The following is a 16,214-nucleotide window of genomic DNA, read 5'->3' on the forward strand; positions in this document are numbered from 1 at the left end:
AATTGTAAGCAATGCATATACAGAAGCGTCTCCTTAGTATACAGAAGCGATTATGCCTTATGTCATATTATAGCAAACGCAAGTCTAAAAGACAACTGCAGATTTGGCATGAGCGTCTAATTCTATGGCCGTTCCCAGGTCTCATGAACGCAGCTGTCAAAATGGAAGACATAGAAGTAGCATTTCCTATAGCGGAAATTTTTACTTCCCATTTAAGAGAGCATAAAACCTATTTTTCACAGTAAATGGCGCTGTTCCCTCCAAATCTATACAAGGTTAACGCCGACTATAGCTTCATTTTATTTACGGATCTCAGTTTGCAGGCCATTGCCCAAGTCAAGACGCAGGTTTACTGGCCATTTACTTCCATCTGTTTTATTGCAAGAAGCGCTGCCGTCCAGGGAAATTAAATCCTCTCACCTGCTCGTCCTCCACATACTTCTTCCTGGTCTCGATATACTTCTGCACGGCCATGTAAATAAATTTATACTGAGCCTCTGTCTGCACCATTCCCGAGCGCTGCTGTCTCACCATCTGAATGGTTTTGGGGATGTCAATGTCACAGTCCAAACCTGGATGTGGGGAACACAATAAACCCTCTCACACTTCAAAGCATATAACGTACTAATATTAGAAGAGTTTATAACTCTGGGAACTTGCCTTTCTAGGTCCTGGTCATTGAGTAATTGCCAGAACTCCAGCATCCGGCGCATGTGCAGTGAAGATCTGCGCACAGCGCATGCACTGGATGCCACCAGACTCTATGACTTACACGCAGCATGCGAGGAATTATACATTTTTAGACACAATGCTATAACTGTTTTGAGAGCGACATGTCTAGAACCATAAAGCCCAGCTGTATTTCATGCTGTAGGTTTAGTGCCCTAAAATCTAGTGACTGGTTCCCTTTAAAGGGGAACTAAACCTTTACTGAAAGTACAGAAGTTGCAGCGGAGCTTCTCAGAGCACTCCGCACCTTCAGCTTGCATCGCTTTTCCAGCATGGGGAGTATGGATCCTATATAGGTTTTTAAGGATACGTACTCCGCATGCTGGGAAAGCACAGCAGTGCTGATTCAGGCCGAAGGGGCAGAGCGCTTTGGGAAGTGCCGCTGGACCTCCTGTACTTTCAGTAAGGGTTTAAAAGAGTTTTCTGAGACTTTTATACTGATGACCGATCCTCAGGATAGGCCATCAGTATCTGATCGGTGCAGGTCTGACACCCGGGTCCCCCGCCGATCAGCTGTTTTGAGAAGGCACTGGTGCTTCTGTGAGCACTAGGGCCTTCTCCCAGCTTACCAAGCACAGCGCCATACATTGTATAGCGGCTGCGCTTTGTATTGTGCTCAGGGTCTGTGCTGGTCCTTGGCCACGTGACTGATAAACGTGTCATTACTGGACCAGGAAAAGCTGAGAGAAGGCTACGGCGCTCACAGGAGCCCCAGTGCCTTCTCAAACACCTGACTGGCGGGAGGTCCTGGGTGTCTGACCCCCACCAAACAGGTACTCAGTATAAAAATCTCAGAAAACCCCTTTAAGCCCTAATTAAACTGGAGATTTACCTTGTCTGTTTATAATGTCGACCAGAATATCAATAACTATGATGGTACCGGTCCGCCCAATTCCAGCACTGAAAGGAAAAAGAAAAAGGTTTCAGTTAAAAGTTCATCACCCGACAGGACATCCGGACATCTTACGGCATCGCACAACCCATACCTGCAGTGCACCACTATAGGTCCGGACCCTGGGATACTTTGTTGCACTGCATTAATTTCTTCTAGGAAGCTGAGGACACCTCCGGGCTCGTTCGGTACCCCGTGGTCTGGCCAGCTCAGATATTGATAGTGCCATATGTGCCTTGGAGGTTCCTCCTAGGTGAGTAAATATCTTGGTTAGGTGACTGGATTTCGTGTTTGGAGTGAATTCATAGGCTGCCTTCTCAGGGACATTACTGTGTTATGGGTGACTGAGGCAGTACTATGCCTGTTGAGAGAGTAAACATGCCTGGACCTCAGTCTTTTACAGTTTGTATTCCGTGTGTAACTGGTTTTGACTATGGCACAAGTGACATTGATTGGGTAGTGCATGCAAAGGTGTGGTGTCACCTGCAGAAAATGCCCTGCATCAGCAAAAGTGGCAAGCCCTCTTCAAAAGGAGTCTGTCGGAGGAGCTACGGAAAGCAGGACAAACATTCTTTGTGGAGTATTATTATCAGGAGCAGTGTGAATGTGAACTTGCAGGACAGAGACCTGAAGACCACAGAAGGGAGGCAGGGAACCATAATGGAGAGAAGGCGAGCAGGTTGGACTTTAAATTTAAGTGCACAAAACCCCTTTAATCTGTCACTGTCCTTAGAGACAGTAATGTCCTCAGGCTCTTACATATACGGCAGATTATGTTGTTCTTGGTTGCAAAGGCGTGCATATGCAAGATAAACTGACGGGTTGGCGCCCAGAACATGCCCCCATGATGCAAATAAAAGGCTTGATACGTAGAGTCCGCTTGTATTACATGACACATCAGTGGGCTTGTTTTCCTTAGAAAGAGACACGTTTCTTTATTTTTTTGCTTGTTTGTTTGTATCATTGGGGCAGCTACATAATGGTAGGCAATACACAACATCTAGCAGTTACTATCATGCCGCCTCCAGTATCGGTAATTACAGAAATGTCTGGGAGATGTAATGTCGGCAGCAGGTTCCGAGCCCTCTGATCTGCCTGAAGTCTGACGAGAAGCGGACAAAGATGTGTTTATTATCCAATTACATATGGGTGAGCACCGCTACAGGGGAGCTGTCACTTTCCATGATCTAGAGAAGGCTGCAGAACTAGACGGAAGTGTCACAGCACTGAATGGAAAACTAGTCATTATGTGCAAATATTTCAAGAAAAATGTGGGAAAAAAATTAAATCAATTCAAGCCTGGGAGTGTGAAGCCTGATTTTCATGGATACGTATATATGCTCCTCGCAGGAATACTGGCACTTTACTTAACCATTTCTGCTTGGAGCAGCAGAGGCTTTAAAAAAGTACCATGCATGTTCTTTTAGCAGTATTTTTTGGTACACATGTGCCAGGATTATAGGGCAGGCTATGGAGCAGATCTCTGGATCCTTGGTTGTGTTTCAGTTTTACATAAAAAAGCATTTTTGAAAAAAAAAAATGATTTTTTTTGTGTCTCCATATTTTGAAAGCCATATTTTTTAAATTTTTTGGGCGACTGTCTTATGTAGGGGCTCATTTTTTTCAGTATGAGATGACAGTTTGATTGGTACTATTTTGGGGTGCATATGACTGTTTAATCACTTGCTATTACACTTTTAGTGATGTAAGGTGACAAAATGGCTTTGACACTTTTTTTTACAGTCTTCACCTGAGGGGTTAAATCATGTAATATTTTTTATAGAGAAGGTTGTTACTGACGCGGCGATACCTAATATGTATCCTTTTTTTTATTTAAGTTTTATACACTAATATTTTTTAAACAAAAAAATAAATAAAAAAATCATGTTTTAGTATCATCATAGTCAGAGTCATATTTTTTTTTTTTTTGGGCGATTCTTAGGTAGGGAATCATTTTTGCGGGATGAGATTATGGTTTGATGGGTACTATTTTGGGGTGCATATGACTTTTTGATTGCTTGACAATACACTTTTTGTGATGTAAGGTGACAAAAAAATGGCTTTGACACAGTTTTAATTTTTTTTTTACGGTGTTCACCTGAGGGGTTAGGTCATGTGGTATTTTTATAGAGCAGGTTGTTACGGAAGCGGCGATACCTAATATGTATATTATTTTATTTTTATTTTTTACATTTAACACAATGTAAAAAAAATAATATTTAAATCATGTTTTAGTGACTCCATAGTCTGAGAGGCATAGTTTTTTTTTTGTTTTTTTGGGCGATTGTCCTATGTAGGGGCTAATTTTTTGGCGGGATGAGATGACTGTTAGGCCCCTCTCACACGATCGAGTTTTCCGCACGGGTGCAATGCGTGACGTGAACACACAGCACCCGCACTGAATCCTGACCCATTCATTTCAATGGGTCTGTGTACATGAGCGCTGAATGGGGCTTCAGTGAAAAACGCATCGCATCCAGAAGCAAGTACGGATGCAATGCATTTTTTATCACGCGCGTGAAAAACGCATTGCACCCACGCGGAAACAACTGAACGCAACCTGATCCTATTCTGAGCCAATCTGTATCGTTTATGTGAAAGAGGCCTTAGATTGGTACTATTTTTGGGGGCATATTTTTTTATAATAAAAAATAAATAAAAAAAAACACACATTTAGGTATAGCTGCGTCTGTAACGACCGGCTCTATAAATATATCACATGATCCACCCCGTCCGATAGACACCATAATAAATAAAAAATTAAAAACTGTCAAAAAGCCATTTTTGTCTCCTTACATCACTAAAAGTGCAACACCAAGCGATCAAAAAGGCATATGCCCCCAAAAATAGTACCAATCTAAGGCCTCTTTCACACGAACAATACAGAAAGGGGAGTTTTTTCCTTTTTTTTTAACTTGAAACTTTTTTTTATTGAAAACACTTTATTTTTTTAACTTTATTTCTGTCCCACTCTGGGACTTCAACTTTTGTGGGTCTGATCCCCTCTGCAATGCATTACAATACATCTGTATTGTAATGCATTGCCTGTTCGTGTATTACACTGAGTAATACACTAACAGGTTGCCTAGGAGACCAAGCCTGAGGCTGGTTCTCCTGGGCACCCGTAGAAGGCAGGTCCCGATGCCGTGCAAGGCATTGGGCAGCCTCTGCACGGCATCGGGCTGCCTTCTGACAAATCGAGTCCCCGCCACAGAAGCGCAGGGACCTGATGCGCTCCCTCACCCAACACAAACCCCTACTATGTCGCGGTCAGTGCTGACCGCGGCATAGAAGGGGTTAATCCGCCAGCATCGGCTTTTACAGCGATGCCGGTGGATACAGCAGGGGCACGGCTACCAGGGACTGCCGGACCCCTGCAGTGATCGGGCGGGCACCGCTCCGGTGCCCGCCGTGCATGTACGGTGCAATGTATTTTGGCAATGCATCTCCCAACGTACATGTACGGCGTTCTGCGTTAAGGAGACAGCCATTTTGAACCTTGAGGACTCAGAATTCTTTTCGTGGGACAAGTTGTATTTTTAATGGCACCATTTTGGGCTACATACAAGTTAGTTTAGTTTTAGGGTTTTTTCCAAATAACTTTTATAAGGGACAAAGAGTGATTAATATATTTTTTTTGTTTGGAATGTTACTTTTTCAAACTTTTATGAACTTTTCTTTAAGTGCCAGGAGGTGACTTAAAGTGCATCTGTCAGCAGATTTGCACCTATGACACTGGCTGACCTGTTACATGTGCGCTTGGCAGCTGAAGGCATCTGTGTTGGTCCCATGTTCATTTGTGCAGGCATTGCTGAGAAAAATGATGTTTTAATATATGCAAATGAGCCTCTAGGAGCAACGGTTTGCTGTTACACTTAGAGGCTCTTCTCTCTCTGCAACTGTCTCACCAAGTGCACTTTGATTAAGAAAGCTGGGCAGGCGTGATCATGTTCAGAGAGTGCGCCAGTTAGATAGAGACGAGCATTCAGGTGTAATAGCAATGCCCATGTTGCTCCTAGAGACTCATTTGTATTAGGGGTGCACCGAAATTCCGGCAGCCGAAAATATCGGCCGAAAATGCACCTAATCCACTTCGGCCGATATTGTTACATATCGGCCGAAAATATGGGGTGTGGGATTTGTCACCCACCATCTGCGGGCGGGCGGTTTACTTCGTCACTGCATCTTTATTTTACCTTACAATCGTGAGGCTCCAGTAACTAACAACTCTGCAGGCAGAGCGGAGGGCGGCGTAACGTCACTTACTCACGTGACGCGCCTGCTCCGCCTCCTTCATTCATAAAGTGGGCGGAGCAGGTGCGTCACGTGAGTAAGTGACGTTACACCGCCCTCCCCTCTGCCTGCAGAGTTGTTACTGGAGCGTCACGATTGTAAGGTAAAATAAAGATGCAGTGAGTGATGCTGTGAGCAGCAGGGCCGGGGCTGTTATGGGTAGGGGGATCGGTCTATGGCACTGCTATGGGGAGGGGGGGATCTGTGCACTGTTATGGGGAAAGGGATCTGTGCACTGTTATGGGGAAAGGGATCTGTGCACTGTTATGGGGAAAGGGATCTGTGCACTGTTATGGGGAAAGGGATCTGTGCACTGTTATGGGGAAAGGGATCTGTGCACTGTTATGGGGAAAGGGATCTGTGCACTGTTATGGGGAAAGGGATCTGTGCACTGTTATGGGGAAAGGGATCTGTGCACTGTTATGGGGAAAGGGATCTGTGCACTGTTATGGGGAAAGGGATCTGTGCACTGTTATGGGGAAAGGGATCTGTGCACTGTTATGGGGAAAGGGATCTGTGCACTGTTATGGGGAAAGGGATCTGTGCACTGTTATGCCCATAACAGTGCACAGATCCCCCTTTCCATAACAGCGCCACCCACAGATCCCCCTCTCCATAACAGCGCCACCCACAGATCCCCCTCTCCATAACAGCGCCACCCACAGATCCCCCTCTCCATAACAGCGCCACCCACAGATCCCCCTCTCCATAACAGCGCCACCCACAGATCCCCCTCTCCATAACAGCGCCACCCACAGATCCCCCTCTCCATAACAGCGCCACCCACAGATCCCCCTCTCCATAACAGCGCCACCCACAGATCCCCCTCTCCATAACAGCGCCACCCACAGATCCCCCTCTCCATAACAGCGCCACCCACAGATCCCCCTCTCCATAACAGCGCCACCCACAGATCCCCCTCTCCATAACAGCGCCACCCACAGATCACCCTCTCCATAACAGCGCCACCCACAGATCCCCCTCTCCATAACAGCGCCACCCACAGATCCCCCTCTCCATAACAGCGGCACCCACAGATGAATTTCATTCATGAAAAAGAATTATTAATAAAATCATTAAAAAAAAGTATTTTAAAAGTATTTGGGCAAAAAGGCAGTTTCGGTTTCGGTTTTCGGTCAAGGGCATCCTGAATTTTCGGTTTCGGACCAGAATTTTCATTTCGGTGCACCCCTAATTTGTATATATTAAAACTTCATTCTGCTCAGCAATGGGGGGGGGGGGGGGGGGGGGGGGGGACACATGAACATGGGACCAACACTGCTCCCTTTAGCTACCAAGTGCACATGCAACAAATTAGCAGTTTCATAGGTACAAATCTGATAACAGATACCCAATAAACATGCGATCCTCTGATCGTTCATATCATACACTGCAATCCCTTTCTATCGTAGTGTGTTATGTATGTCTATGACCAGTTCTAATAGAAGAGCAAAGATGGCAGATTTGGGAACTTCATTCGGAAACCCATATGATCATGGTGCAGGGTTGCTGATGAGGTGACAGAGGGAGCCCCTTCCCTCTGTTGTGTTCGCTAAGGACATGGAATCTAAGAGGTTAAAAGGCCAGAATTTTTTTGAATTTGAAAACGAAGCAGAGTTAAATGGTCGGCATTCAATTCATTTAACCACAGAAAGGTGCCGGATGTTACTTGGGTAATGGAGAATAATGTAATGGACATGTCCGGTGAGGAAAGCTGCACATTGCTGCATGGATACTACAATGAAGAGCGACATTTAAAGTCTTACACTATCTGTGCGCGACATCTGTAACTCCCGCAGGAAATAATCCTTTTCTTGATGTAAGGCCAGGCTCAGAACTCGAATGCAGCCGTAGTCCTTGGAACAGTTTTCCTCGGGCCAATAACGAAAACATTTTTTCTGTAATGGTAGAGACACAAGCCTTTAAAAGGATGCACATTTAGGGCAGTCTGTTCTATTTAGTGCTCTGCTAAGAGATTTGAAGTATGGCCTCTGAACGTATCATATCCAAGCCAGAAAGCAAATAATGCTGCAAAATAATGAATGCACACACCAGTCTACCCCAAATTGTAGACTGGAGGGTGAGCATCCTCCATGGTGCTTCCACAGGAACCATTATTCACAGGGAGAGAAAAGACAGGTAATGCCAACCCAGAAAAGAGGCCTGAATACAGTAAGGTCAGGTATGGAAAGGTCAGGGATAATATAAAATGGAAACTTTATTGATGATTGTGGGTTCGGTGCGACTCATTTGATGCGGTTATCTGGATGCTGGTAAATATATGCATCGTGGCATCAATGAATGGCACAGAGGGATGATCAGATGAGCAAACACTCATCTTTTCACTCCTTTCTTGAAAAAAGACAAGTGACAATCAGAGAGCAAGTATGATGTATCATGGATAGGGAGAAGGGGGTTTAACATGCACTGAAGTCCATTTTACCCTCTCCCTGGGGTCATGTACAGTTAAAAAAAAAAAAAAAAATTATAATAATAATAATTTTATTTTAATCAAATTGTTGTTAATCAAAAGTAGAGTTATTTCTTCCTTAAAGGGATTCTCTCACTTCAGGCAATGGCATTTATCACGTAGACAATACAAGGCACTTACTAATGTATTGCGATTGTCCACACTGCCTCCTTTGCTGGCCTCATTTTTCCATCGCTCTACACACTGCTAGGGGTTACGGCATCTGCTGCGCATGTGTGCCTATGTGCTCTCCCACGCTCCTGGCCACACCACCTTTTCCTATAGGATGCAAGAGTGACCACTGATGGACTGCAGGGTGGTCGTAACCATGGAAACAAGCAGTGTATAATGTGATGGAAAAATGAATCAAGCCAGCAAAGGAGGCAATATAAACAATTATAATACATTAGTAAGTGCTTTATATTAACTTCGTCTACATGATAAATGCCATTTGCTGAAGTGAGACAACCCCTTTAATGGTGTCCTGGCTTCAGTGAAGGAGAACCTCCCCTCACATTATCATTGATGGGCATTTACAATTATATAGGGAGTCTCTCATCCCTACAGACTGTCAGGATACCCAGCATTGACCCCTCTCAGGTCCTTGAAGCTGGCTGAGATCACAGCCGGGTGAAGGAAGGGGGGTTGCTTTAATCTGAAATAGGACAGGCTTCAATTCAACAATAGCTGCAACCTTCACAATCTAAGCTTTAAAACAAGACCGGGATGGTGATGTTAACTGCCATAAAACCAGGGATACAGACTTTAAAAACCAGGTTGGGAATGAGAGCTGCAGACTTACGCTGCTCACACCGGGACCTGCTTCTAACTGCTGCAACTAAATTTTTGTGTCAGCTAAGGGTACTTTCACACTAGCGTTTTTCTTTTCCGGCATAGAGTTCAGTCACAGGGGATCTATACCGGAAAAGAACTGATCAGGCATATCCCCATGCATTCTGAATGGAGAGTAATCCGTTCAGGATGCATCAGGATGTCTTCAGTTCAGTCGTTTTGACTGATCAGGCAAAAGATAAAACCGTAGCATGGTACGGTTTTATCTCCAGCGAAAAAAACTGAAGACTTGCCTGAATGCCGGATTCGGCATTTTTCCCCATAGGAATGTATTAGAGCCGTTCAAAATAGTCCCATTCAAAATACCAGAATGCCGGATCCGTCCTGCGCAGACTGGTAAAAATGTGAAAAAAAATACAAGACGGATCAGTCTGTCCGCATGACAAGCGGAGAGCTGGATCTGTTCTTGCAAAGCATTTGTGAGACGGATCCGCACGGATCCGTCTCACAAATGCTTTCAGTCACATCCAAATCGGCGCATCCGGCGGGCAGTTCCGACGACGGAACTGCACGCCGGATCACACTGCCGCAAGTGTGAAAGTAGCCCAACACCTCAATCCTAGACCAAGATCACAGCTGTAGCTCCACTGCAGCCCAAGAAAGAGCCCTCAGAAGTGTCTTCCTCTCTGCACTCACACAGCCCAAACACAGTGCATTCAAAACGGTTCTTTTCTTCCTGAACAATCTATGTTCGGGATGATCAGTGAGGGGAATGATCTCATTCTGGGCTTAGGAGTCCAGTGGGAAGTACTTGTGAATGATTGAGCCAGGTATCTCAATATCTACGCTTGTGGGAGCAGAATAGTGAATGGAGGTATTTAGTTCCAATGCACACTTCTGAAGCTACATGGTAAAAGCTGATTGTTGGGGATGCTGGGACCCCCACCAATCTAATATTGATGCCCTACCCTGAGGCCATCAATAAAAATCCTGGGTTTTGTCTCGAAGTATACTCTGCATTTTTCAAAACAGCACCTGGATCTGAATACTTTTGTAATTTCATGTAATTAAAAAGTTGGTATGGCCAGCGAGCTATTCAGTAAAAAGTATCTGTATAGCGCCACCTGCTGTTTTTTACTTTTTTGTGCGTCTCACTGAGCTACCAGAGCAATTAATGTGGAGATCTCTGGACCCATGTGAGGTACAGGGCTGGTTCTAGCTTTGTTAGAAAGATTGTCATGTACTATATGATGTCTGATATTCATTTTATTTGCATCAATCATGGCAGAACCCTTTAAGGGCATTATTCAGTAGCTGACAGTACCTGCATCTGGTGTAAGGTGTACTTTAAAAGACATGCTAATGCTATTGTACAGAACACATTATTGGGACATACTTTAGAAGACAAAAGACTACACGGTGACTGATATCCTTCCTGGAAATGTACAAATAACTTGACAACTTGCACCCCATTGCCTGCGTACCTACACAGTCTGATGGAGGTCATGATCGGATGGAATCTCCGTGCGTAGGGAGGAACACCTAGTTGTCCTTTTATACATTTCCAGGAGGAATAACAAAGCACAGCACCACACAGAATTCTAAGAAAAGATGCGCCAGCACTGTTATTAATGGAGAATACACGTATTTACTAAAAACAGAGCATAAACCAGAGTTGTCCAGACTTTTTATGCTCCTGCAGGATCAACGATGGTTTGGTAGATAAGGTTAGGAGAGAAATCAGACAACAGGTGGAGGGCATCATAAAGAAGACCACCACCCAGCCCACACCGCTTACCCTTGAGCGCTCCATCTCTTTGGTAGTCATGACAATAACATGCGTGTTCTCCTGATAGACCATGGACCAGAAGTCACAAACGGTGTTCTGCAGGCATCCCTGAGTGGCTATGTACACTTTATAGGGCTGGTTCCCCCGTGTCTCATCCAGAGTACTCTATGGATATAGACCCACAAACATAGAAAGGATTATAGTACATACTATCTACTATACATCACATCTACAAACTCAGAAATGGTGGTGGCTCAATCATTAGATTCTTAGGGGGTCCCACCTGCTAATTAACATACTGTCCCCCCGACTCCACCAAGCCCAGATCAGCTGAGGGGATAAGCAGCTGCCAGACATGATCTAAAGAGCCCCGATGCTCTGTATGGCAGAGGTCTCCTATAATAAGTACAAGAGAATTGCACGGGTAATGGACAAATCGTAGGCAATGATAGACACTCATGTACACAAACGTATTTTCTTTCCGTGTCCACTCCGTTTTTTTGTGGACTGTATGCGGAACCATTCATTTCAATGGGTCGGCAAAAAATAAAAGGAAGTTACTCCGTGTGCATTCCGTTTCCGTATGTCCGTTCTGCAAAAAAATAGAACATGTCCAATTACTGTCCGCATTACGGACAAGGATAGTACTGTTCCATTAGGGGCCAGCTGTTCTGTTCCGCAAAATACGGAATGCACACGGACGTCATACATATTTTTTGCAGATCCGTTTTTTGTGGTCCGCAAAATACATACAGCCGTGTGCATGAGTCCTTAAAGGGGTTTTTCAAGTAGCACAACATTGATGACCTACACTCAAGTGAGTGCTGTGGCCTCCGTGCAGCTTACAAAGCACAGCACCATATATTATACAGTGGCTGTGCTTAGTATTACAGCCTGAGCTCATTCACCTAGGCCATGTGACATCACTGACCTAGTAAGAGGCTGCAGCGCTCACCAAACAGCTGATCGGCAGGGGTGACGGGAGTTGGACCCCCACCGATCAGATATCGATGACCTATCCTGAGAATAGGTCATCAATATTTTACACCCCAAAAAAATCTTTAATCATACGGATAGCTGCACATTTAACATGTATTTATCTATAGATCTTGCATTTCCCACGTCACCGCCCAGTGTCCACCAACCTCCCACAACATCATTATTTGGAATAGGACCAGACAAGGTCATTACCTTGATGTAGTTGGCATTAATATAATCTGACCCGGGAGTGCTGTCATCTGTATCTCTCAAAGTCACCCTTGTAGTATCAACTGCAAAACGACGAAGAATTGTTATTCCGACTTTATGATTTATCACACTTCATATGCAAATTTAAAGGGGTTGACAACTTTCTTACAATGTGTTTGTAAGATGATTATATGGCACTTACTAATATAGTCTGTTGAAATTCTACACCATTTTCTATATTTCATAAGTCTTTTGTGCTGTCCACACAGAGGTCTTGTCCATAAGATGGCTGCTGAAGCAGATTCATGTGACCAGACACATCACCTCCATCTGATCTCGCCTCCATTCTAATACACTGCATCTGCCCTTGTTCTGTTGGAAGTTTAATGCTGGTGCAAAGTGTCTGAATGATGGAGACATCACATGGAGGCGATTCGCCTGGTCACAGGACCCTCCATCAGTGGCCATGTTATGGACAGTACCTTTATGGGGACAGCACAGAATATTTGCATAACAAAGGGACATGGCTCATAAAAAAATGGCACAGAAGATCAACAAAGGCTATATTACTGGTCACAAATAGCCGGAGAGTGGCCAACCCCTTTAAGGATCCCAAAGGAACACTAAGCTGGATAAAATTTAGCCTCCACGGTTTGTCAGTAGGGTTTAATCTTTGTGTGCTTGTGCAGGCAGGGTAGAAGGGAGGGAGGTTCCTGCTGCAGTCAGTTGTCTTACAGCCATACACAGGACAGCAAGGAGGGGGCGCAGCTGAGCTCTTCGGGGACAAAAGATTTCTTTATACGTTCTCAGATTTTATTGTAATACACGACAAAATGGGAGAAGACGATGATTAAAGAAGGAAAAGCTGGGAGTCCTCTTTATTTTTTAACGTTTTCCTCCACACCATGTATCACCTTAAGGGCCTTTTACATGGGCAGATGACTGGGTAAAATATCGCCATTTCAAACACTCATTCATGATCATTTTCCCATTAAAAAAAGTACTGACTAATTCCATCTATTAGGTATATAATAATGATGACATAAAAGCGGGAAGGACTACATCAATGATCCCAAGCAGGGAATGATCGTTCATGCCTCCATTCATTTGGGCAATTACCTGTCAAAGATACTTAAATGAGAGTCGATCCAACTTATTATACAGTTGATCGCTGGTGGTCATGGGCAGAATTCTGCCTGTGTATATGGACCCTTTCACACAAAGGATTCCCTTCTTTGGCCTTAGCCCATTAATACAGTTGCAAGAAAAAGTATGTGAACCCTTTGGAATGATATGCATTTCTATGGTGTGTTCGATAAAAATAAAAACATGGTAACATTTAATTCTGTGTGTGTTATTACCGTATTTTCCGGCGTATAAGACGACTTTCTAACACTAGAAATTATTTTCAAAAGTCGGGGGTCGTCCTATACGCCGGGTATACTCAGATCCGATGGTATATTCTATCCCCCAGGCGTTCCCATGGTGACAGGGACGCTTGCCTGGGGGTTAGAATATACAGGGACCCGCGGCTCAGAGGAGTATACATTTATTAACTGTATTCCGTAACTTTAACTTTAAATCAGCGCTCATCTGTTTACTAGGGTACCTTACTCTCAGCTCCGGTAACAAGCAGTGCAGGCGGCGCTCACTCACTAGGCGGCACAGGCGTGTGACGTCAGTGAGTGAGCGCCGCCCGCACTGCCTGTTATCGGAGCTGAGAGTAAGGTACCCTAGTAAAGAGATGAGCGCTGATTTAAAGTTAAAGTTACGGATTACAGTTAATAAATGTATACTCCTCTGAGCGGCGGGGAGGGGGATCTGTGGATGGCACTGTTATGGGGAGGGGGATCTGTGGATGGCACTGTTATGGGGAGGGGGATCTGTGGATGGCACTGTTATGGGGAGGGGGATCTGTGGATGGCACTGTTATGGGGAGGGGGATCTGTGGATGGCACTGTTATGGGGAGGGGGATCTGTGGATGGCACTGTTATGGGGAGGGGGATCTGTGGATGGCACTGTTATGGGGAGGGGGATCTGTGGATGGCACTGTTATGGGGAGGGGGATCTGTGGATGGCACTGTTATGGGGAGGGGGATCTGTGGATGGCACTGTTATGGGGAGGGGGATCTGTGGATGGCACTGTTATGGGGAGGGGGATCTGTGGATGGCACTGTTATGGGGAGGGGGATCTGTGGATGGCACTGTTATGGGGAGGGGGATCTGTGGATTGCACTGTTATGGGGAGGGGGATCTGTGGATGGCACTGTTATGGGGAGGGGGATCTGTGGATGGCACTGTTATGGGAGGGGGATCTGTGGATGGCACTGTTATGGGAGGGGGATCTGTGGATGGCACTGTTATGGGGAGGGGATCTGTGGATGGCACTGTTTAGGGGGGATCTGTGGATGGCACTGTCATGGGGTGGATCTGTGAATGACACATTTAGCATAAGATGCTATATAGTGTCATCCACTGATCTCCCTCCCCATAACAGTGCCATCCACAGACCCCCCTCCCCATAACAGTGCCATCCACAGATCCCCCTCCCCATAACAGTGCCATCCACAGATCCCCCTCCCCATAACAGTGCCATCCACAGATCCCCCTCCCCATAACAGTGCCATCCACAGATCCCCCTCCCCATAACAGTGCCATCCACAGATCCCCCTCCTCATAACAGTGCCATCCACAGATCCCCCTCATAACAGTGCCATCCACAGATCCCCCTCCTCATAACAGTGCCATCCACAGATCCCCCTCATAACAGTGCCATCCACAGATCCCAGTCAGTTCCCTGGACTGGAGAAGATCGTCTTGAGGACAGGGAGGGCTGGGCATTCAGGGGTAGTCTTATACGGCGAGTATAGCCCAAACCCTATATTTTTTATGGAAAAGTTAGGGGTCGTCTTATACGCCCAGTCGTCTTATACGCCGGAATATACGGTAGTTTAAGCAGACTGTGGTTGTCTATTGTTGTGACTTCGATGAAGATCAGATCACATTTTATGACCAATTTGTGCAGAAATCAATATCATTCCAAAGGGTTCACATACTTTTTCTTGCAACTGTATATCATAAACACAACTGACTAGTGTAGTTTCATTGTACAGCGACCGGTGGACCATATATACTGCTACAATACGGTGACATCATACAGATGCTAAAAGTTAGATTAGTCTGCAATTAACCTGTTTTGTCCTCTACAGACATACTGACATACCCACTAACCAACTAAAAATCATAAGCCCAAGACTTTAGCCCCTTAAAATATTGTTATACCACCCCCCTGGATAAGGGCTCCTCAGCCAAAGAGGAGGAGGATTTCTACAGGACTGCAGAAAGTGTGGCGGCAGCGGTATCTCCTTCCTGCTTTTACCTTTCTCTTGGCTGATTTTCAAGCATGGATTATGTGATTTCCATTTGCCAGGGCAGTGGACCCTGGGAGCTAGTCTTTTCCATCATTATGTTCCATGAATATGTTTGGTTATGTGATATGTATTGTCATTAACTAGTTCATTGGAGGTGAAGGCTAGGCATTGTCCTCACTCCTCTGTATATTGCTGTACTCAGACTTACATGGCAGAATATTCTTGTATCTGTTTTTGCTTTTGTTCTCGGGCCGCTGTCCTTCTTTTCTGGGATAGAGCAGTTTACATTCTTGTTGCTGCAGCATCTGCCCACAGGAAATAGATGACCAATTAATTTTATTATAATTATATATATTTATTATAAAAAGTCTACACACCCCTATTAAAATATCAGGTTTCTGTGATGTAAAAAAAAAAAATGAGACAAAGATAAATCATTTCAGAACTTTTTCCACCTTTAATGTGACCTATAAACTGTACAACTGAATTGAAAAACAAACTGAAATCTTTTAGGTGAAGGGAAGAAAACAAAAAAAAAACTAAAATAATGTGGTCGCATAAGTGTGCACACCCTCTTATAACTGGGGATGTAGCTGTGTTCAGAATTAAGCAATCACATTCAAAATCATGTTAAATAGGAGTCAGCATACACCTGCCATCATTTAAAGTGCCTCTGATTAAGTTCAGCT

General features: G+C 44.7%; 1 protein-coding gene across 2 annotated transcripts in view; it reads right to left on the reverse strand.

Annotated features, from left to right (window-relative positions):
• The window catches only part of LOC120997090 (tyrosine-protein phosphatase non-receptor type 11-like), a 147,835-nt gene that overhangs the window by 15,531 nt on the left and 116,090 nt on the right, over window positions 1-16,214 (reverse strand). For both annotated transcript variants that reach the window (XR_005778082.1, XM_040427032.1), the window contains exons 7-13: window positions 15,734-15,830; window positions 12,157-12,236; window positions 10,975-11,130; window positions 7,681-7,812; window positions 1,716-1,870; window positions 1,562-1,629; window positions 421-572 (exon numbers count right to left, since the gene is read on the reverse strand). Coding sequence is in view for 1 of the 2 variants with exons in the window: in XM_040427032.1 (XP_040282966.1) it covers window positions 421-572; window positions 1,562-1,629; window positions 1,716-1,870; window positions 7,681-7,812; window positions 10,975-11,130; window positions 12,157-12,236; window positions 15,734-15,830 (840 nt within the window). In the remaining variant the exon portion in view is untranslated. The remainder of the gene's footprint in view (window positions 1-420; window positions 573-1,561; window positions 1,630-1,715; window positions 1,871-7,680; window positions 7,813-10,974; window positions 11,131-12,156; window positions 12,237-15,733; window positions 15,831-16,214) is intronic.

This window comes from Bufo bufo, chromosome 1, assembly GCF_905171765.1.
Source record: "Bufo bufo chromosome 1, aBufBuf1.1, whole genome shotgun sequence".
Classification (NCBI taxonomy): Eukaryota; Metazoa; Chordata; class Amphibia; order Anura; family Bufonidae; genus Bufo; species Bufo bufo.